This window comes from Cryptomeria japonica, chromosome 10, assembly GCF_030272615.1.
Source record: "Cryptomeria japonica chromosome 10, Sugi_1.0, whole genome shotgun sequence".
In the NCBI taxonomy this organism is placed as follows: domain Eukaryota; kingdom Viridiplantae; phylum Streptophyta; class Pinopsida; order Cupressales; family Cupressaceae; genus Cryptomeria; species Cryptomeria japonica.
The window spans coordinates 573,501,366-573,526,194 of NC_081414.1; the positions used below are offsets into that span (position 1 = coordinate 573,501,366).

Genomic DNA, 24,829 nt, shown 5'->3' on the forward strand with positions numbered 1-24,829 from the left:
AGAGGAGAAAATAAATAATTTTTAAAATTTTTTTTTCATGCATTTATTTTAATTTAAGTTATTTAAAATTATTAAAATTATTTTTATTTAAATAATAGTAAAACTAATTATAATTATGACGGATGTCAATTTTAATCACTGAATAGTAATATGCCTTTAGCGTAAATATATAAAAATATATGTTAAGTTTAATATTAATTACAATATATTATATTTTTTCATATATTTTGAGAATTATGTAACTTGAACTTCCCTTTACAATTATGTAGTTTAAAAAAAAGGTACAATTTGCATAGTGAAAACAAACAGCAATTCATCAAGCTTGGTGTAGACCGAACTTCATTTGAAAAAAGAAAAATCAATCTCTAGGAAATGAACCTAGCATTTGAAGGTCCAGCCCCGATATAGGTATATCATGTAACCATGGAGGCTGTGGGTTTAAAAAATGGCAGCAGGTGACATTCCAATAATTCTGTAATTGAGGATTGGACAGCATATTGTGTAGAAAATGTTGCAGGCGGGCAGGAGCATGGTGAGGGCCATGCAGGTCTTCCGGGTGTGGGAGTTTTCAGCAATGGGAGGCGCCAGGAGTTTTTCTTCCGACCCCCCAAACAACGACAGCGACCATCCGTCTCCTGCTGCACCAGTCATACAGGATGAAGCTACCAAATTGAAGGATGCCTCTGCCGTTGTTTCCTCTTCTCCGGGTAAGGTGTTTTTTTTTTTCACTCTTCAATTTCACTAACTATTTTGATCTAGGAGTAGGGTTTTAGCGAGATTTACTGTTTTTCTTTTGATCATAGAATAAGTAACCCGCTGTCATCGGAAAACGGGTCTATAGATAATCAGTTTTGTTCGCTGTAGGTATTTACTTTGCTAATTGTTGTATTGATTCTACATTTAACATTTGTATATAATATGCCCATTCAGCGCTCGTATATTTTTTAGCATGTAACACGCGGATCCAACATTTGTATATTTTATACATTTTATATGTCGATTCAACAGTTGTTCATTTTAAACATGTAACACATTTTCTGCTGATTCGAACACTGGTATTCATTATGAAAGCATATATAATTTACAAACATTTTACATTTTGTAAAGCATATCCGCTAAATGTATGTTATTTTTCCAAATTTAAATTATATATCTCGATTTTCTATTTATGTCACTTCTAAGTATTTGTCTCTCGTTTCAAAAAATGAGATACTGGTAACGGTCCCATTCCCCATACCAGTACAAGTACCTGTCTCGTTATATCTATTGTTATCAGTAAATAACTTCATTTACCGTAGATTTTGTGATTTCCTTGATCGGCTAGTTGTAAAGTTAAAAGTTCTCATGAATCATGCCGAGTTGTTAAGGTTAATTGAGAGGATTTGGTGTCATGCCTCGTGAGTCCTCTCCATCGCATTGTTGCAATCTATGTGATGCCTGTTTAGTTACAAGCTATTTAATAAAGTGGTTATCCCTGAGATGCGTGTAATGTTTACCCTTGATTTTTTGTTTGTTTGTTGATAGGATAAGACGGAAATGTAGAAATGTTTTGTTTTTTCATGTTTCATTCATCATGTTGTTGCATACAATGAAACAAACATTGCATTGAAAGAGAAATAACATTTTTTTGCATCGAATCATGTTAAAACACCATTACATTATCAGATAGCATCAAACAATTAGCTGAAATCAGACTTGTATTGCAAACTCAGACCTGAAATAGTCCCCATTCTTGAAATAAATGCTCAGAAATAGACCAGCACCATACTAGATGCCAAAATGGGACAAGGTTGATTCTTAGGAAGATTTTTCAAGCTTTCCAACTCAGTCAAATCTGCTCCAGCACTTTCTATCTGCAATCAGCAATACCAAACTCCAGTGGCAACAGTTTTCCAACACCCAAGAATGCAGATTTAACTCTAATTCCAATACCCACATGTTAGCAAGGAAGAGGCGCCCGATGCTAGGTGCAATTTGGCATTATAAATTCAGTTCTCCTCTAAATATCGCAAATTACTAATAAGTAATACACAATGAATCGCCCAGGTCAAGGAAGTTGTTTGAAACAATACCTAGATGCCAAATTGAAATAACCTTCCTCCAAGAGATTTGCACAAAACTATGAAATCCACTTATTCTGAAAAAGCACATCAGCACACTGAAAAAGCTTCCAATCATTTCAAAACTCAAATCACACTTAAGTAAAACAAGGTTGCACGGGTATGGGGGTACTTGGAGACTTTGGAGACTGGTGCTTGTACTGGTACGGCTATTTTATCAAAATAGGAGACGTGGGTACTTGGAGATGCTAATTTCTTTTAAATATAATATAATAATTTATAGAAATTCTGAAAATATAATGACATTAAATATAATATAATAATTTAGTAATGGCTGTTGCAATGTTTTAAGAAATCCTCGTGACCTGCATTTGTTTTGAGTGTTTTTTTTCCCCATTTGTACTGCATTTTGCTTATTTGTTGCCTGGGTTTTTTTTAAAACATTTTAGGGTTTCCTTTTTTTTTGTTTGGCTTGGAGACAGTGGGAGACGGGCAGATACGTTAGTGGGAAGTCTCCTCTCTATGGAGATGTTTCCAACCAAGTTTCTGGTGCGGGATACGTGTCCGAGTCTCCGGTACAAGTACCCAGGGGCTGGGTACGAGTACCCATGCAACTATGAAGTAAAATAAATCATAGGTCATCCTGTCAACCTTAGAAATCACAAAAGGCATTTAACTGGAAAGCATTGCACTCTTAACTGAGAGGAGATGGAAGCCAAGATCAAGTGCTAAAAATAACACTTACTAAAAATAGAAACTCTGCCAGAAAACACTGAAAACGCCTGCGAGAGCTCTCCTCGAGACATTGAGCCCCCTAACCACATCTACTTAGAAACAGTGCATATTGAAGTAAAGACAATTGAAGAACTTTATAGAGTGATGGTAGGCAAAGTAGATAATATTCAGCTAGAATTTGAAAGCACTCTCCATTGGTATAGTAAATTTGAAGCTAGCTCCAATGCACAACTGTAAAGATAGCTCACTGGTGAATATGAATTGAAAGGAAAGAACTCAACAATGGTTTACCATCACGGGTGATTGGCACTTGTGCAAACTTCAAAAGAACTTGCCCTTAGAATTGATAAGGTTTGGATATTAAGAAACAATGCACTATGGTCAACACTAATCACAACATAACGTATGCGTTTGCACTGTTACATTACTATTGCAACATTCTTTGATGGGACTAGCAATCTTGTTGACATTGTTTTTCTATGGAGCCAGAGTCCTCTTAGGAGGCTGAAATATTCCATTCACATTTCAACACATTCTAACACGGTGGTGGGTGATGCACTAAGTGCTCATACCTAGCTGGTCTAAGTTTTGTGCATTGTTTCTTTGTTGGTTTCGTGCCCCTGTAGTGCAATGATCTTTGTTCTATACTAGCCAACATCTGGCAGGTCACATGTGATGTGTGAAGGCATTTGGGGCTTGACTATATCTAATTGTTCACCTGATACTTGAGCACACACATTTTCAACTACCTTGAGTGGCTTTGCATTCCTTGGGTGTGAACAAAAGGAATTGTTCGAGGAGATCATCTCCCCAAAACAACTAAATGCTGAATTTGTGCACACCTTTAGCTACACTAATTACACTCTAGGTCTTGAGTTGGCACTTGAAAATATAAAGGAGGCTATCTTCTATGTTCAACCAAAATATGTAAATGTGGTCCATGGATTATTGTTGGCAAATGCTTGGGGACCAAGCTCGCAATCCATCCAAGGGAAGTACCACTAGTGCAAATTCTTCCACAATGATGCAAAGAGAGGATGCTTCACAAGAGAATGGGTTTCGTAGCTTTGGAGTCCCTACTATTGGAGGGGAGTGTGCTGTCAAAGATCTAAAAGCTGAAAAGGGTGTCTACTATAACAAGCCCCATAAGGTAGTTGAAGTGAACATTGGAATAGAAGTAGCACCAAAGATTGGAAATATTGGCAACTACCGAGGAGACAAATTAGTGCAAGTTATTGCTCTTTTGTGTGAGTTTGTTGACCTTTTCCTTGAGGATACCATGAAATGAAAGGCTTGCACTTCCTTGAGAAAATGTAGATTTGTTTGAACCTTGATGCAAAGCTGATAAAGAAACAATCCTAATGATTCAATCCACATCCATGAAAAAAAGCAAAATGCAAAATTGACAAGATGCTCAAGTCTATAGTCATCTTTGCTGTTGATAAGTTTAAGTGGGTCAGCTTGATGGTGATCTCAATAAAGAAATATGGGTGCATTTGGATTTGTGTGGATTATCATGCTCTCAATGAAACATGCATCACCTTTCCTTTTCCAATGCCATTCATAAAGGAGGTTTTGGAAGGCATAGTTGAGGTATATACTTTAATTGGTGGGTCCTTAGGCTACCATCAGGTTCAATTTGAAGATGAAGAGAAGGCAAAAATGACAGTCACAATTGAGTAGGAAAGCTTTGCTACAATGGCTCAAGAGTGGCCTTTTTTAATTCTTGTGCATTGTGGTAAGACCATTTAAAGATTTCATCCATGATTTTTAAAGTATATCTAGATGATTGGACACTCTATGGCATGGTGACCAACCACTTGGATTTGCCATGCCTAATGTTTGACTAATGTTGTAAATTAAGTATTGCATTCAACTTGAAAAAATGCATCTTATGGCACCATTTAGTAACTTGTTGGGACACATCATTTGTAAAGATGGCATGTTGGTCAACCCAACAAAAGTAACAAGAAATTCTCTAGTTGGTTGTCGCAGATTGTCTAAGCAATGCGTGCATTCTTGGGTCATGCTAGATATTATCACAAGTGTTTTGTGCCATTGGAAGACATGTTGCAAAAAGTAGTGTCTTTTGTAAGGACAAGTGCCTATCAAGAAGCATTTGTCGGCTAAAGGAAAAGCTAGTGACAGTGCCAATCTCATAATTTCTTGATTGGAGTACCCCATTCCATGTCCATGTGGATGTGTTTGGCACATTGATTGGAATAGGTCTCACACACCATGATAAAGGAAACATAGATCACAAGTGTTTTGTGCCATTGGAAGACATGTTGCAAAAAGTAGTGCCTTTTGTAAGGACAAGTGCCTATCAAGAAGCATTTGATGCGCTAAAGGAAAAGCTAGCTACAATGCCAATCTCACAATTTCTTGATTGGAGTACTGCATTCCATGTCCATGTGGATGTGTTTGGCACATTGATTGGAATAGGTCTCACACACCATGGTAAAGGAAACATAGATCACCCTATCTTTCTTGCAAGTAGAAAGTTGGTTGCTACAAAATGAAATGACACATCTACATAGTGTAAAGCTTTGGCCATGGTCTATGCACTTCAGAAATTTCAATAGTATCTTCTAGCTACACCTTTTATGTTCATCAATCACCTATTGCTGAAGTTCTTGGTGAACAAAGCCATCCTTTGTGGTCAGGTATGCAGATGGATATTTTTGTTTCAAGAATTTAATTTCATTATTGTGGTGTGCTCGAACAAACACCTTGTTAGCCTAGATCATTTGTCTAGTATTAATATAAGGGAATCTAGCACAACACCTATTGAAGTAGACCTACTCGATGCTCAACTCTTTTGAATTAAGGCAGTGTTCCATGGAAATGTGTCCCCCCCCTTAGGTCCACGTCTCCGAGACAGGGAGATGGGGACGTGGCGTCTTGCCATCACCATCGGAGACACAGAGACGTCTCGACATCTCCATGACTCCTTGGGAGATGTCCAAACGTCTCTTGAGGGGTGGGGAGACACGCAGAAGTCTCTTGTCCGAACACGTCAAGAAGTGTTTAAAATTTGTAATTTTTTTTATTTTGATCGATTTTTTGGGGTTTGGGGGTAACCCGAATTTGACGTGGGCCCCACCCCTTCCCCCAATGCATTACAAAACCCCTAAAACTATTGATTTCACTCACATTTCTAATATTGATTTCACTCACATTTCTAATTCTGATTTTTTTTACCAGCTAGGTGAAGAGGAGAAAGAACTCAAAAAAGAGTGATTGAAGGAGTGAAAGGAGTGAGTTCAAGTGTAAGAGGAGTGAGGAACAAAGAGAAGAGGAAGAGGATTCTACAACACTTTGGAGAGATTTTTCAAGCACAAGGTAGGTTATTTCTTGTTTTTTGTTTGTTTCATTTTCTGATTTTCAATTTTTTTGTTGTTTAAACTTGTTTTTTCTTTAATTCATTTCAAAATCAGATTTGATTCTTATATTGTTATACATCTTTTCACAACTAGTTTTTCAAGTACTATGAGTACATGTTAATCATATCTGCACCACCACCTTGCCACCCCCTTGCCGCCATCTCCCCACCATCCCCAAACTTAGGCCCTTTACCCCCCCATCCCTGAGATCCGTCCCCTCGTCACCAACGACCGTGGAACACTGAATTAAGGTCATCCTTGATGGAGTTGAGGAAATTGTAGTAGTCATTATGTGTCAAAAACTTATACTACAATGGAGGAGAAATGTTTATTAGTTTGTGCAACACAAGTTTAGCTGATTAATGGCAAACTCTACAAGATGGGGCTCACTGATATTTTGTGCTTGTATGTGCCACAAGTTGAACATGGTGCCATTAATGAAGAAAGTCTTTATTGCCAAGAAAAAGATGATTACCAGGGGCACAAAACTACACATAAAATACATTAGGCCTGGCTTTGATGTTACATACTTCACAAAGGTGCACATGACCATTCATACTATTTTCATGTATGTCAATGCACTCAAAAGCACAACCAAAGAGATGAGTTGCTATTGAATCCAATATTGGCTTTGTAGGGTTAGTTTAGCTTACAATGTACTCTTTTGGTGCATGCTTCATTATTACTACATGGCTTGAGGTTGTGCTAATGTGTTATTGTATAGTTGAAAATGCAACTTGTTTTATATTTGAAAATGTTATTACATTGATTCTAACTAGTGATCAAGGCAAGCATTTCATCAAATCAATCACCCAAGTGGTTCTACACACTTTCATGGTCCTAGGTCTACTACCATAAAAGTACTCCATACCACTCCCAAGCTAATGGAACTATTTAAGCATTCAACAAATTCTTCGGGAATATCCTTTTGAAAGTTGATGATGTTAGGTGTAGAGATTGGGATGAGAGTACTTGTGGTACTTTTGGCATGTTGCATCAAAATGAAGAGATTGACCAACTACGCTCCTTTTCAATTGGCATATGGGAAGTAGATAGTAGTTCTTGTGGAGGTTTTGACACTTAGTTTGCACTACGAACTGCCCAATTTGATGACATTGAATCCATTCAATCATGCTTGAGTGAATTAGAGATACTCAAAGAAAAGAGATATCTTGTGCTTTAGAGCCACAATTTGAGAAACAAAGGTAAAATCTATGGTATGATTGCCATATAAAACAATGTGACTCTATTTGAGAAGTATGGTCCTTTTGTTTGATGGCTCTTTCCAAAAACATCCTAGAAAGCCAAAGGTCTTGTTAGCTATCAAACATGTATCTCCACAAGTCCTAAATACCAACACCAAAACTTAAGGTCAAGGAAACTGTCCACAAAGGTAACGAGCAAGACTTTTGTTCAAATATTGACACAAATGAGCCAATTCTCGTGACTAGGTATACTCATCTTTAGCTTCGTGTTTTTTGAGCGCCATTTTCGTGCAACCTGTGGATCTCCATACCTGGCTAGGTTTTTGTCATCTTCTCTACAAATTCTTTTGTGATTTTTGACTGCCACCTAGGGTTTCAAATTTGACCCTCTTTTTTGGGGGGGTTCTGCGGCTAGGATTTTTTAAAAGCCCTCTGTTATATTTTGCTGTTTTTATTTTCGTACATCAAATCTTTCTGGGTTTTTCAGGAAGATTTCTGGGTCTTCATCAAAATTTTCTGGGTTCTCAGAAATCTGTATGTTGGGATTTGTGCTAGTGATTTTTTGCCTTGGATTTTGTGCCTACATTTGCTTCAGCTTTTTGTGCATTGGAATTCGTGCCATAGGTTTTGTGCACTTAGATTTTTAATCAGATTCTTGCCTCTTTAGTTTGCCTCGTTTTTTGTGCCTCGAAAAGCATGCAAGATGGTGTCTTTGACCAACATAATGTTGGAAGGCAGTCAGAGGTTCAACGACAGAAATTACAACACCTGGAAGCAGCGAATGTTGAACATCTTTGAATATTGCCGCCTTGATGCACTCGTTTTGGGTATGGAAACTCGTCCTACAACAATTGGATAGAACTAGGAAAAATTTGATGACCGCAACCGGGAAGTCATGATGCTGACAAAACATTTTTTTACTGACGATCAACTGCCTCAAGTGTCGTCAGGCAAGACTGTTGTAGAGATTTGTTCTCATTTGAAGGATCTACATGAAACATCAGATAAGAGCCGTGATTTCTTTCTAAAGAACGAACTGTTCTCCATCATGATGGATGAGACAATGTCCTTATAGGAGCATCTGACAAAGACTAAGGACATTTGTGATCAGCTAGAGGCGATTGGACGAAAGATGGAGGAAGAAGACATGGTAGTCATCACTCTAAAAAGTCTACCAAAGTCTTATGAGCACTTTATTGAGACACTCAACATTACCTCGACTAATGTTGACTTGAAGTTTCCAGAGTTGTGCAACAAACTTCTGCAGTAGGATTGGTGGAAACAATAGTTTGGTAGTGGTGCTAGTTCGTCATCCATAAAACAAGCTTTCATAGCCAAATCCTTTCACAAGGATAAAGGCAAATCTCAGTCTTCTCAACAAAAGAACTCTGCTCCCTCATCAGAAGGATCGAAACTATTGCCACAAATATGGTCACATGAAGAAGGATTGTTGATCACGCTTGGCTTTTGAATAGAAGAAGCAGGGAGGGTCTTAGCCAAAAGCAAATGCTGTCGAGCACACTAAGTAGAAGGAACTGCTTTTTATGCCTTTATGGCTAAAAAACCTTCAGATCATGTGAAGTCTTTTGCCTGGTATATTGATTCAAGTGCTTCTCGACACTTCACTCATCGATGTGATTGGTTCATAGGATTTCAGCCTTTCACCGATTCTGTGATCTTTAGAAGGGAAGAGTATTCCATTATCGGAAAGGGCAACGTGCAGATTCAGTTTGGTGGGAGGAATTTAATTTTCCTCAATGTATATTATGTTCCAGGAATGGAACTCAACCTTCTCTCTATTAGTCAGATTATGAGACACTCTCCTCGGCTTGATGTGGTATTCAGTTTGCACAAAGCAACATTGTTGATAGGGAGACTCTTATTACAGTAGCTGTGCGTATTGAGAATCATGGTCTTTATAGACTTATTGACATTGGTGATTCTTAGGAGCACGCCATGGCAGCGAGAATTTCTTCAATCAACAATCTCTGGCATTAGCGGTATGGCCATCTAAACATTCACTATCTCTCTCAGCTAGTTCGGGAGGATATGGTTGTTGGTCTAGCTGAGATTCAGACTCAAAATCAGGGAGTTTGCAGAGCTTGTCAAGCTGGAAAGCAGCATCAGACACCATTCACGAATGGTGATTCTTGGCGAGCTTCTAAGGTATTGCAATTGGTTCATGTTGTGACATTTGTGGTCAATGAACACTCCTTCAGTTACTGGGTCCAGGTATTTGTTGATGATTTTAGTCGTAAAATGTGGATGTATTTCCTTAAACAAAAATCAAAGGTGTTTAGCATGTTTCAGCAATTTAAGGCCTTAGTAGAAAAAGAGTTTGGTCAACAAATAATCACTCTTAGGTTAGATAATGGGGGAGAATTATGTTTCTTCTACTTTCTTTTACTTCTGTGCAAAAAATGGCATTAAGCATCAACTTACTACACCCTACACCTCTCAACACAATGATGTTGTTGAGTGGATAAACTACACAATAACTAAGATGGCTCGTTCTATGATGGAGCATTAAAATGTTCCAAAGAAGTATTGGGCAGAAGTAGTTTACACTGTTGTCTATCTTCTGAACTGGTCTCCCACAAAGGCCATTAAGAAGAAGACTCCAGAGGAAGCTTGGTCTGGTAGGAAGCCCAAAATCAGTCACTTGAAAGTATTTGGGTCTTTTGCATATGTCTAGATTCCAAATGCCAACCGCACAAAGATGGATTCTAAGAGTCAGAAACTCATGTTTACCGGGTATATTGATAACCACAAAGCTTATCGACTGATTGATGTAGACACAGATTGTCTCATATTCAGTCGAGATGTTGTTTTTGATGAAGAACGAGGGCCTTTTCAACTCTCTTCTCCTATTTTGAGCCTTGAGGATCAGCCTTTGAAGGTTAGTGATTTGGGTGTCCATCTTTCATTAGGTCCACCTGATGGGAGGGATACAGCTGTTCCAGGCTTTGCACTTGTCACGTCTCCTGCAGGGTCTCCCAGACAGGTAGTTGCACCACCCAACTTTCCTTAGGAGAATTTTGAGCAGCATCTTGATGACTTTGTTATTGACATTTCTGGTGATGTTGATCCACCTGTTTTAGATGTTGGTATTTCTACTCTCCGGCCTAAGTGGTGGGCCAAGATTATTGGCGATCTTCATGATGATGAGCTCATTGAGGGTAGATTATCTAGAAACAAGATTAAACAACAACATGCAGCTAATTTTGCTCTCATGGCCCACATTCATAGCATTTATGAGCCTCAGACATATGTAGAGGCTAAAGGTATACCTAAGTGGGAACAGGCTATGGAAGCTGAACATAATAGCCTTCTGAAGAACAACACTTGGGTTCTCTCTGATCTTCCACCTGGAAAGAAACCCATTAGTTGCAAATGGGTGTATAAAGTTAAGTATAAGGTTGATGGAACCCTTGATAAGTACAAGGCACGGTTAGTTGCTCGGGGGTTCACATAGAAAGAGGGCATTGACTATGAGGAGACTTTTGCTCCTACAGCCAAAATGAGTACAATTCAGCTCGTCCTTGCCTTGTCAACCCAGTTTGTTTGGAAAGTCCATCAAATGGACGTCAAGAGTGCATTCCTCATTGGTGAGTTGCAAGAAGTCTACATGATGCAGCCTCCAAGATTCAAGGTTGCCAGTATAGAATACTAGGTATGCAGGCTGGTGAAAGCGCTCTATGGCCTGAAATAGGCTCCTTGAGCTTGGTACAGAAAAATTGATAAGTACCTTAGTGATCAAGGCTTTTAGAGGAGTCCTTCCAATACCAATCAGTATGTCAAAATTATTGGTGATGATATTCTTTTGCTTGTCATCTATGTTGATGATCTGATTATCATTGGTAATTCAAAACTTTTGATCGAGTAGATCAAACAGTGTTTGTGCCAGTCCTTTGACATGACAGACTTGGGGGTAGACAAATGGCGGTATCTTTATCTCTTAGTCGAAGTATGCCAAGAGTTTTCTTGATAAGTTTCGGATGTAGGATTGCAAACCTGCCTCTACACCTATGGAGAAAGGGCTGAAGTTGTTAGCCAAATTAGATTCACCCGTGGTGGATGAACCCTTGTTCAGGCAAGTAGTGGGTAGTCTCAACTATCTCACCGCCACTAGACGTGACCTGAGTTATGCTTTGAGTTACCTCTCTTGCTTCATGACAACCCCTACCTTTGAACACTGGGTTGTAGCGAAGTGTGTGTTGAGATATGTGAAGGGCATTTATGACTTTGGCATTCTGTATGGCAGAAGCAAAGACCGTAGACTCATTGGTTTTACAGTCTTGGATCGGGCAGGTTCTGTTGATGATAGGAAGTCTACATTTGAGTATGTCTTCAGTCTGGGAACAAGTGTAGTCACATGGCCTAACAAGAAGCAATAGGTAGTATCTCTTTCCTCGATCAAAGCAGAGTATCAGGGAACTGTTAAAGCAGCTTGTGAGGTAGTTTGGCTTTGAAGTATGCTTTCGGACATGCAAATGTCTCAAGCAGGTCCTTCACCCCTTTACTGTGACAATCAAGGGGTGCTCAAACTTGCCCAAAATCCGGTCTTCCATGAAAGAACAAAGCATGTTGAACTTCATTGTCATTTCATCCAAAAGCTTGTTGAAGACGGATCAATTTAGTTGCAGTATGTTCCAACTGAGGATCAGACTGCAGACATTCTCACCGTCTCTGACCCTGGACAAGTTTGTAAAATTTAGGGGGCCTTGGTGTAGTTGACAGATTGACCATTAAGGGAGGGTATTAGAATAATATTATCACATCTTATTTAATGGTCAATAATGTATTTTACATGTAATATTAGTTCAATTAGTTTGTTTCTATTTTTGGCGATTGTTTCGTTTAGGAAACATCGTTCCTTGTAATTGCTATAAGAACACTTGTTCTTTTGTAAATAAAATAATCTTGCAATTACCATCGAATCTTTTCAATAAGGACCCCTAGCATATTGTGCCAATAACTTTGAAGGGCAACCTGTACTAGCTGGTACACTTGCCATGGAACTAGATTGGGCTCCAGGATCAGCCCCATGGTCACCCCCCTTAGCCTCAGGTTCATAATCTGAATCATTTCCACTATGAGAATGGACTTCCATCTCATCCTAACTCATGTCATGAGAGCTCATTGTGATAGTGACACTGCATTTCACAAAATAAAAATAAAGATAAATTCAATAAGCATGTAATTTCAGCCTAGTTTAAGAAATAATAAATTTGAAATTTGAAATTTGCAATTTCAATTTTGAAAGCAAAATTTAAAATTTAAAATTTAAAATTTGATGTTGAATCTTGAGGGCAAAATGATGAATGATTCATTCATCATTTTGCCCTCAAGATTCAACATCAAATCTGGCTTTGAAATGAATCAAAGAAAAAAACAAGTTTAAACAACAAAAAAATTGAAAATTAGAAAATGAAACAAACAAAAAACAAGAAATAACCTACCTTATGCTTGAAAAATCTCTCCAAAATGTTGTAGAATCCTCTTCCTCTTCTTCTTGCTCCTTTTCACTCCGCTTACACTTGCACTCACTCTTTTCACTCCTTCAATCACTCTTTTTTGAGTTTTTTCTCTTCACCTAGCTGGTAAAAAAAATCAGAATTAGAAATGTGAGTGAAATCATTAGTTTTAGGGGTTTTGTAATACATTGGGGGAAGGGGTGGGGCCCACGTCAAATTAGGGTTACCCCCAAACCCCAAAAGGCGCTCAAAATTAAAAAAATTACAAATTTTAAACACTTTGATGTGTTCGGATGAGAGACTTCTGTGCATCTCCCCGCCCCTCAAGAGATGCCTGGATGTCTCCCAAGGAGTCTCCAAGACTCCTTGGAGACGCGGAGATGTCTCCGTGTCTCTAGTGGCGCACTGGTGGTGGTGGCAGGACGATGGGAGATGCCACGTCTCCATCTCCCCATCTCGGAGACGTGGGCTTGAGGGGGGGGGGAAAGTTCCCTAACCCTAACTGATTAGCCTACGGGAAACAAACTGAATAGGCTAACGGTCCACCATACTAAACGGGTTAGGAAGGGGACATTACAACTTGACATGGATTAATTGCTTTGATGTCCTAATAAGGACACACATGTCAGCATATTTAGGAGATGAATGTTTAACCCACCTAGCTGGTCCATGAATGCACAAAAGACTCTGGTAACTAGTCACTTGTCAGATAAAAGAAACCACTTTAGGAGATGGTGACTGTCATTCGCAAGTCAACAACAAGACATAACTTAGAGGTATAAACTAAGGCATTTTTTTTCAGCCTCTTCATATTTTGATAAAGTAGTCCACTATTAATTTACAATCAAGAGCATAAGCACTATTTAGAACTATAATAAGGATATCTCATATTGGGTTTTTATAAATCCTTTGACATCATGGCAACCTTCTTTGCCTTGGTTCACATCGTTTTGCAATGAACTTGAACTCCTAACTCAATAACGGCTCTTCATGAACCTATAATCCGTTTTGTCATACTTCCATGTATCATACTTTCTCCTTAGGGAGGCTTTACTTATTGGGATTCTAGATGAGGAACTCTTGTCCCGATGCTTCCATTAAGACTCTTCTCAACATGACTTGGCAATGGCAACCCCAAGCCAACTTGTCCGTTGCAGAAAGGTGAAAGTTCACAGACTTGGGCGTGTAATCCCAACAGTTATATCTTATCTTGGCCATAGGTATGAGACTCAGACTTGTCACAGCGATTTTGAATTGAGGCTTGGACATGGAGCTGAACTTGGCAAAAAGCTCAGCTAGACCCTACAATTGTTTTAAAAAAAAGTATAAATTAGCATATTTGCAATACTTAAATGTTATGTTTATCCTTTCCATATTAGATTAACAGCATTGATATGCAAAACAAACTAGGTACATGTGAATATACATGATATGTATTGGTTCCTCAAAATCCTTATGATATTTTCAAGCCAAAAGTGTCACTCTTCTCAGGAGACAACATCAAAGATCTGCTGAATATATTCAATAAGTTCGTTTTCTTTTCAAGATTTGACAGGAAGCTTATGATAATCGTTTTTGGAAGAGTAAGTTGAACATTATAGGTGTTGTTTGTAACTAGGGCTATATATGGGTTCGGATTGCCTTAAGGCAACATCCGAACCCTTTTAGGTCTGGGCCCTATCCTAAAGGGTAACGTGACCCCAAGTCTATGCCCAACCCTATTCTTCACGCTATCCTAAATACACATGCCACAATATTATATATTGGCGCCAAAATTTAAAGGAGGTTGACTTGCAAATAAGAGTTAAAGGTGCATATAAATGAAAGACACTTTGCAAGTCAAACACACTCATTCAATTGCAAGTAAAGCGAATTAGCTCTGCCTGATAAGGTGCGAATTCACAAGGAGTGCGAAATTATTCAGACTTGTGCGAAATTGTCCAAGAGGACATAGGCTGTTTTGGTACAGACTTGGAGAACTTAGAAGTGCAGATCTGCCATACAAAAGGATCAGATTTGACAAAGAAGCTAAGTATTGTACTTGTGATTTTAGAGGAGAATATATAATTTGACCTGTGGGTCTTTAATGTTGGTTTTTCCTCCTTTGAGGTTTTCCCAGGGTATGTGTGTTTGTCTCCTGTTTACTTCATTTCTGATTTTACTGAATGTTAACTTATTAAAATGCTACAAATCTGATTACAATCTAGGGCATAATCAAAGGATATAAATCTGATTAACAAACCTAGGGTATAAAATTACATGGTATCAGAGCCAAGGTGTCACTAACTTTTGATTTTAGCAAATCAATTGTTGCATATAGCTGTTGTTTGTTTTCAGATTAAAATGTCAGGTTTAATGGCTGAAGATAGACTTGAGGGAGCCATTGATTTTGCTGCTTGGAAAGTCCGTATTCTATTGATCCTTGAAGAGAATGATCTGCTGAAATTTGTAGAAGAAGAAAGACTGTCTCCTCCAAAAGATGCTAAAGAGCTGGAACAGTTCAAGAAAGATTCCCTCAAGGCTAGAAGGATCATAATTGAGTCTGTCAAGAATCATCTTGTCACTTTCATATCAAAGTTTGTGTCTGCCAGGGAAATGATCAAACACTTGGAAGGGATGTATGAAGTCAACAACCTCAACAGGGCCCTTGCTCTAAGACAACAGCTTCTTCACATGAAAATGAAAGAAGAAGACTCAATCATAGCCTACTTCATGAAGATCAATGAACTAAAGGACAAGCTAAGCACTCTTGATTGCCAAATCTCGGATAAAGATCTTGTTATGATTGCATTAAATGGTCTACCTGATGAATGGGAACCATTCATTCGTAGCATTGGTGGAAGAGCCAATCGTCCCAACTTTGAGTGTCTTCAATCTGATTGCATCGAAGAGGAATCTCGAATTGAGGTAAGAGGAAAACTCAAGAACTCTCACAAAGATAATCATGTTCTCTTAGCTAAATCTAGGAAAGGTGGACATTGGAAGAAAGAAAAGAGAAGCAAAGATTTTAGATCCTCCTCCTATGATCCAAGGAAAAAGTCAAGAGATTCCTCTCACATTCGTTGCTTCAGATGTGATAAGTATGGTCATTATGCTAGAGATTGTCAGAATGACCCAAAGGAAAGGGAAGCCAACTTAAATGAAGTTGCCGAACAAAGTGAAGATTACCTTCTTATCTCTCCTCTATCCAGCAATGTTCCTACGGCCAGCAATACGTGGATACTTGACAGTGGTGCCTCCAGACACATCTCAGGATTTCGTGAGCATCTCTCAGATCTGATTGAAAAAGACACCAACCTTCATGTAGTAATCAGTGATGATGCTCGATACTCGGTAAAAGGTTCTGGCACTACCTCTTTAAAACTAGATTCTGGTATTTCCTTACAACTCTGTGATATTCTCTTTGTACCTGGTATTAAAAGAAATCTTATTTCCATTTCTGCCTTAGAAGATAAGGGTTTGCAAATAGCATTTTCTGAAGGGAAAGTACTCGCTTGGCCTAAGAAATCTAATTTCAAATCTGCTCGTATTATTGGAAATAGATGTGATAGTTTATATAAGCTTGCAGCTAATCCAATCCAAGCTCTCATTCATGAGACCCTTGAATCATGCAAGCTATGGCATAGAAGATTGGGTCACCTACACTTCCAAGCTCTTCCCACTCTCGGTAAAATGGTTAAAGGTATGCCTAAACTCAGTTTATCTCATGATGATGCTTGTAAAGGTTGTGCAATGGGTAAGAATGTAAAGAATTCTTTTCATAAAAGCGATAGTAGGGCTAAAGAAAGGTTAGAACTTATTCATTTAGATTTATGTGGTCCTATGTTTGTAGCATCTCCTAGTGGTTTCCTATATTATGTTATCTTCATAGATGATTTCTCTAGGAAAACATGGATCTATTTTCTTAAATCTAAAGAGTCTGAAGAATTCCTAAACAGATTTAAAGAATTCAAAGCCTTAGTTGAAAATACTATAGGAAATCGAATTAAATGTTTGAGGTCTAACAATGGAGGTGAATACACCTCAGGTAGTTTCTATGACTTTTGTGTTAAAGCAGGAATTAAGAGGGAGTTCTGCATTCCCTACAATCCTCAGCAAAATGGAGTTGCTGAAAGAAAGAACAGGACCATTGTTGAAGCTGCAAGAGCCATGATCCATGATCAAGACCTGCAACCTTTTCTATGGGCAGAAGCATCTAAAACAACAATTTACATTCAGAATAGATGTCCTCATCGCGCCCTAAAGGATGTTACTCCTGAAGAAGCCTTTACAGGAATCAAACCTGACATCAGTCACCTAAGGATACTCGGGAGCCCTGTGTATGTTCATGTGCCTAAAGAAAAACGAACCAAGTTGGATCCATCTGGAAAGAAAGGCCTCTTAGTGGGATACAACGAATCTTCCAAAGCCTTTAGGATCTACATTCCAGGTTAAAGGTATATTGAGGTAAGTAGAGATGTAACTTTTGAAGAAGATATTGCTTTCAAAAGATCTAAAGGTTCATTAACCAACAATAATGATATGGTGATTGAAAATCAAGATTCAATAGTTGATGCTAACCCTGAGATATAGGAGGAGTCTACTGACCTTCCAGATCAGGAAGTTCAGAATGACCCATCAAAACCTATGCACTCTACCGATATACCTCAGGATATTGTGGTCTGCAAGAAGAGACCACTTTGGGTTAGAAACACGATTCAAGATGCTGAAGGATTTGCTGCTCCCAGAGGAACCTTTAGAGATAGCAAGAGATTCCAAAATCATGCCAACTACATTTCTGTGATGTGCAATATCATTGAGTCTGAACCTCACAATGTCGAAGAAGCTATGTCCCATCATACTTGGAAATTAGCCATGGATGAAGAGTATGGGTCTATCATCAAGAATGATGTCTGGGACATTGTACCCAGACCCAAAGGTAAGTCTGTTGTTTCCTCTAAATGGTTGTTTAAAATTAAACATAATGCTGATGGTAGTATTGAAAAATATAAAGCTAGGTTTGTAGCTTGTGGTCCTTCTCAAAAAGAAGGAATAGATTATGAAGAAACCTTTGCCCCTGTTGCTAGATATACTTCTATTAGATCTATACTAGCTATTGCTGCAACCAAAGGTTGGGAGCTGCATCAAATGGACGTTAAGACAGCCTTCCTCAATGGTGTCATTGAGGAGGAAGTCTATATTGAGCAACTAGAAGGTTATGTAATCCATAAAAGAAATTCTCATGTTTGCAGGTTGAAGAAAGTCTTATATGGGCTCAAACAGGCTCCTCGTGCTTGGTATGAAAGAATTGATAAGTACTTACTAAGCTTAGGATTTTGCAAGAATGATGCTGATGCTAACATTTACTTGAAAGTTTATAATGATGAGATGCTTATTTTAGTTTTGTATGTGGATGATTTATTTCTCACTGGTGAAAGTAAATTAATCATAAGATGTAAGAAGGAATTAGCCTCAGAATTTGAAATGAAGGACTTAGGTTTAATGCATTACTTCCTAGGGTTAGAAGTATGGCAAAGATCCAATGAAATGTTTTTAAGTCAAGGAAAGTATACTATTGATATTTTGAAAAGATTTAGGATGATAGATTGTAAACCTATGCATACTCCTATGGAATCTAACTTAAAGAAGTTAAGTGTTTCTGCAGCTAACTCTGGTTTTGCAGATCTATCTGAGTACAGGTAGTTGATTGGCTCCCTGATGTACCTAGTCAATACTAGGCCAAATATCTGTTATGCTGTGAATGCTCTTAGTTAGTTCATGAGCTTACCTAAACTTGTTCACCTGGTTGCTGCCAAGCACATTCTAAGATACCTGCTTGGCACGATTGGTTATGGGCTGAAGTATTCACTTAATACCTCAATCCTCTTGGAGGGCTACTCAGATTCAGATTGGGCAGGAAGTGTCGAGGACAAGAAAAGTACTTCAGGTATCTACTTCAACTTGGGCTTTGCAGTGATCTCTTGGGCATGTAGAAAGCAATCTTCGGTAGAATTAAGCATTGCAGAAGCTGAGTACATTGCTGCATCTGTTGCATCCAGAGAAGCAGTGTGGCTTCGTAAGCTCCTTGTTGGATTATTTGGTCAAGCTAGTGGTCCTACCACCATTCATTGTGATAATCAAAGCTGTATAAAGATGTCAGTAAATCCTGTATTCCATGATCGGTCCAAACATGTGGAAACACACTATTATTTCATTCGGGACATGGTGCAAAGAGGCGCCATTCATCTAAAGTACATTAGCACAGATGAACAGATTGCGGACATCCTTACCAAACCTTTATCCAGAGTGAAGTTCGAATACTTCAGAGACAGACTTGGTGTTGTGGAAAACGGAACCCTGATTGAGAGGGAGCTTCAATCTCAGTGACTCTATCTGCAACACTTTGAATCATTCTTTGCTTGTGTGCAAGAATGAATTATATCCAATCTATGCTTGTGTGCTAGATGGATAATTGTAAATATGTAAAGACCCACTGGTGTATTACACTTTCTATGCTTGTGTGCTAGAACCATCCTATGCTTGTGTGCTAGGTGTAAGATGTAATTCTATGCTTGTGTGCTAGATCCATTCTATGCTTGGGTGCTAGATGGAACTCTAAAGGTTCAGATTATGTATTCTCCTCTTCCCTAGTTAAGAGGGAGTGTTGTTTGTAACTAGGGCTATATATGGATTCAGATTGCCTTAAGGCAACATCCGAACCCTTTTAGGTCTGGGCCCTATCCTAAAGGGTAACGTGACCCCAAGTCTATGCCCAACCCTATTCTTCACGCTATCCTAAATACACACGCCACAATAATATATATTGGCGCCAAAATTTAAAGGAGGCCGACTTGCAAATAAGAGTTAAAGGTGCATATAAATGAAAGACACTTTGCAAGTCAAACACACTCATTCAATTGCAAGTAAAGCGAATTAGCTCTACCTGATAAGGTGCGGATTCACAAGGAGTGCGAAATTATTTAGACTTGTGCGAAATTGTCCAAGAGGACATAGGCTGTTTTGGTACAGACTTGGAGAACTTAGAAGTGCAGATCTGCCATACAAAAGGATCAGATCTGACAAAGAAGCTAAGTATTGTACTTGTGATTTTAGACGAGAATATATAATCTGACCTGTGGGTCTTTAATGCTGGGTTTTTCCTCCTTGGAGGTTTTCCCAGGGTATGTGTATTTGTCTCCTGTTTACTTACTTCATTTCTGATTTTACTGAATGTTAAATTATTAAAATGCTACAAATCTGATTACAATCTAGGGCATAATCAAAGGATATAAATCTGATTAACAAACCTAGGGTATAAAATTACAATAGGGTCACATTTAGTAATTCTTTAACAAGAAAATAAATTCATTTGAAGGAGTTGTTACACGAAAAGAAGAGATTCAAGTTTATGCCGTCTTTTGAAGAGGTTAACTGTAAATCCATCAAAAACGTTACAAACATGAAAAGCTTCAGACTCAAGGTTCACAGTACTCAAAGGGTCTTGAGATTGAATTTACAGGGCAGGTACAGCAATTAAATTTTGAAAAGTATTTCTGTCAGTTCCTTCTGTTTCCAATAATTTCTAGCAGAAGGATCTCTTCTAACTAGTCTTTCTACCTAGATCACCTAGAGAAATGAGATCCCAGGGAAGATGAACATTGCATTTTCATCACGGCTGCTCCGTGAATCATCACCTGGTTGACACTTCCTAATACAAGAAACGCATATGACAGATGAAGAATCCTTTGAAAACATCACTGGTTATCAAATTCTGAATGGTATTTAATATTTCTTCATTATTTATGGTACTCAAGTCTTTTTTTTTAGCTGAGGATTTTGTAATCTCCATGGACAAGTGGCAAGCTCTAGCCAAGAATTATGTGCTCCAATCACATTGCAGCTCAGTTCTAGTTGATTTATTCTTTTTCAATATAAAACACAATTTGACCCAATCCTGTCCCCTAGACTAAATCGTGCTCTCTTTTTTCTTCAGATTCTGCCTCTTGTCATGAATGGATTGACGAATTGTTAAAAATATGGACCTCTTTTGAATTTTGAACCATCAATGCCAAATAGTCATGCCTGAATCTATTATTGGGAATTTTAGTCTTTAGTTCAATTATTTCAAGGCCTTTATCTGTTTTCTTGGAGACAGTTTTGAGTGGAAAATTATTTTGTGTCACCTGTTTTACAGTATTTCTTTATTCCAAGTCTCACAAGCATTTTCATCTTTACGAACACTATGTTTGTACGTACAGTTTCATCTGTCTTTGTCCAAGAAGTTATGGTAATGATGCCTCTCTTTATGTCGGCAAATTTTCTTTTCTCTCTGATTTGAATGCTATTGTTTGGTTTAAGGGCATTTAGTATAGGATGCATCATTTTGCATCTTTTTTGGGAGTCACAGTAAAAGCTTAGACTGATAGAAGTGAGGAATTAATTATTCCCGTGACATCACCATGTAATCTTAGTAGATGATTTGTGTATCACAAGGGGAATATACCTTTTCCCTATAGTTGGAAGGTATTTATGGTTTATATGATATTAATACTGGTGGTAGAACCTGAAGATTTTTGCTCTTAAACATAATTCCATAATAATAGACTAAATTGGGGTCTTTGGTGAAGCACACACTATTTTTGTTTCAGCGTAAGGTACAAACATTTAACATTGAAACATTTGGAAATCTAAATGTATAAAGTGAAATGTTAAAAACTGCAGGGAACATATGAGGCTTTTCAAAACCTACAGAAAATGGTTAGTGGTTTCCCAAAAATTTCAGAAACAGATAAGGTTTCAAATTTTCACAAGAAGTTCAGGGATATTTCTAAAATGTCACCTTGCTTGATTTCTGTAGGGAAATGTTTTCCCTTTTTCTTTATTAGGTATGGCGAAGAAATGTTTCCTAGCCATTCCCTTGTTTTGGGAATAGGGAAACAGAGAAAGGGGAATGTGTGTTTGGGGAACTCTGTTATGTATCCAATCAGTGAGGGTTTGATGTCTGGCAAACTTATAAATGTTTTGATTTTTTTGGTATAAACAGATTTTTTTTGTATCTTACAAAATGTAGAAAGAATAGGCACAAATTAATGCCTGCTATGTTACAATTTATCTATTTAGTGCTTTGCAGCTTGAATTTTTATTGCATTAAACTGCCCAAAAGACTGAACTTACAACTTTCAAGGCTATCCACGGGAAATTATATGATAGGGATTACCAATAAGTGGAGGCATGTTTATATTTATTATTATTTCTAGACATTTTGACATTTTGTTTCTTAATTAAATGAATAAAATTTCAGTTAACTGTTGCAAAGAATTTACATTGTAAATTGTAATGTTTGATAGAATCTCTTGTTCGATACCTTGGAAGCATGTTGACTTTAGGTTCTAACCCTAATTTTATGTTTATCACCGAAAGCATTGAAATTGTCTTCATTGCTCATGTACGCACTCCATTTAGATCCCATATTTATTGAGGAAGCATGTTGGACTTCAACCCTAATTTTTTCTTTACTGCTGAAAGCATCGAAATTGACTTATTTTCTCTAGAAAGTTCTCCAGTTAGAATCCACATATACTAATTCTGAACTTGTTGCATGGAAACCTTATTTTGAATATTATTGATAATGGCTTTTTTAACTCATAGCCAGTGCCAAATAGATGATAAATAACATGGAGTAGAAACTGGGAAACATAGTAAACTGGTCTTTTTTCATGAGATTGATACTAATAAGTTTGCAATAATTCTACTGTGAGCCAATTCAGACCGTGCTTTTGGAGATTTGATTGCGGCTACAGGAATCACCGAGGTGCAGATAGAAAGCTTGATACTTATGAAGAACTTAGAAGGGGTCAAGGGATTGCCACCCCTGAAAGAATTAGAAGATGCTCGCCTTGCTAGAATGGAAAAGAAGTCTATTCGAGGTGAATTAGAAAAAAAACGACAGCAAGAAATAGCTAAAGCTAGAGTAAGAAAAGTAGATGAGAAAGGACGGTCATATGGAACAGGAAGAAGAAAGTGCAGTGTTGCTCAAGTGTGGATTCAACCGGGAAAAGGAATGTTCATTGTCAATCGCAAAAGTTTTGATGCATATTTTCCCCAGTTAGCACACAGGGCTGATCTTCTTTCGCCATTTGTTTTCACAAAGACTCTGGGTCTCTGGGACATTGTTTCTAATGTCAAAGGAGGTGGCATGTCAGGTATATCCCTTATAAGTTAGTTGTTTTTTTACACTAAACTGTTAAGTGTCCCACTTGTGCATGCATCTCTATCTCCTTCCAAGAGTTCCTTGGATAGTCCTCTTCTTTCTGGTCACATTCATATGCCTTTTCCTTTTGTACGGCACTCAGTGGAAGGCCTTTTGATTCTTCTTTGTAGTTAGTACTGTAACATTTCAACATCATTTATTGTGTCATGCACAGAAAGTTTATAACTTAATTTCTTCTGTGGTGATGAAAATATTGTTATCTGTTGCTTGGCATAAAAGCCTTCGTTATCTCTGTTGTTCTTACAGGTCAAGTGGGAGCACTTAGACTTGGAGTTAGTAGGGCATTGCAAAACTGGGAACCTGGATTGCGACCTTATTTGCGAGCAGGTTCTATCCTTTGATACATATTCTTGTATATATAGCTATGTGCATTTGGTCTTTTGAATTTTTTTATCACTACTTAAGCTCAATCCTTTTGTTGCATATTATTAGCTGGATTGTTGACCAGAGATCCACGTGTGGTGGAAAGGAAAAAACCTGGGAAAGCAAAAGCAAGGAAGAGCTTCCAATGGGTCAAGCGATAAAAGGCTAGAAACATGAACGACCATCACCAATTACAAAAGCACATGTTAACCAACACCATGGGAAATGGTTATGCTATCTACTTTGTTGTCTCAAGTGTTTCATTATATTATAATTGAAGCTAAAACAGTGTGGGTTCTTATCCTTGGCTTAAGACATAATTGTGTTACATTCCTTAACTTCTCCAAGGTCTGAAATATGTTGATACGGTGATGACTATGTCTGTGATCATTTAATATGGTGGTTTAGTTTAGTTCTATTGAGACTGGGATTTAAAGTGAGGGTTTAGGTATCCTCAATTTTGTCAAGATTTTCTTTTGAGTCTCTGTTACCGGATTCATTCTTTACATGTTTATGTGAAAGATTAAGAGGTGAGTAAGCCTGCAAACGATTTAACATGGTTATTGCAATTTTAATTAAATTGTGTTATAATCACAGCATAGCTTGAAAGTCAATGAAAGTTTTGATCTGTTTATATTGACTTAAGTTTTGCTAATTTTACTGGGAAAGTTTTTGTCTAAAGAATCACATGACTGGAGTTCAATGTTATAACTGTTAGCTGGTTCACATGACTACTGGCTAATTTATTGGAATTCTTACAATGTTCTTACAAAAAAATGAAAAAGGTTTCTATTTACTCAAACCATAGATGGAACACTCGCAGAGTTTTAAAAACTCGCCGAGTTTTTGAGCTCTGCGAGTTTTTACCACTTTAACTCGCAGCAAAAACTCGACGAGTTTCTATAAAAAACTCGGCTAGACTAAAAAAAGAGGCCCAAATATGTCCAAAAATTATCCTTTTTTGTTTTTTCAGGGCAGTTTCATTCTCTTCATCAGAATATATACATGAAATATAATATTTAAGTTTAAGTGGCATTTCTTATACTTTAAGTTATATTTCATGTATATATTGGCAGGATGTTTGAGAGTTGTTTTAGATCTTTAGGAGTTATAATGCAAATTCTACGTTTTAGAAGATTTTTTAATTTTTCAGAAAGTCAAATTTTAGTAATCATTATGCTCCTATCAACATTCTCTCGCTCTCTCTCTATCTCACTCACTTTATCTGTTTTGAATTTTAGACCTGTCTATCTCTCTATCACTCTTTCTCTATCCCCCTCTCTACTGCACTCCATCGAACTCTCTCCTCTCTCCTCCAAGATCTAGACCTATCTCTCTACCCTTCTTTTTCTCA

The 24,829-nt window shown here is 37.8% G+C and overlaps 1 protein-coding gene across 1 annotated transcript; it reads left to right on the forward strand.

The window, feature by feature from the left end:
* Window positions 1-307: 307 nt before the first annotated feature.
* On the forward strand, window positions 308-24,032 carry LOC131045490 (small ribosomal subunit protein uS9m). Its single transcript, XM_057979073.2, has 4 exons — window positions 308-707; window positions 22,610-23,044; window positions 23,359-23,439; window positions 23,545-24,032. Exons 1-4 carry the CDS (start codon window positions 509-511, stop codon window positions 23,634-23,636), a joined length of 807 nt encoding a protein of 268 aa, XP_057835056.2. The 5' UTR covers window positions 308-508; the 3' UTR covers window positions 23,637-24,032.
* The last annotated feature ends 797 nt before the right edge of the window (window positions 24,033-24,829 follow it).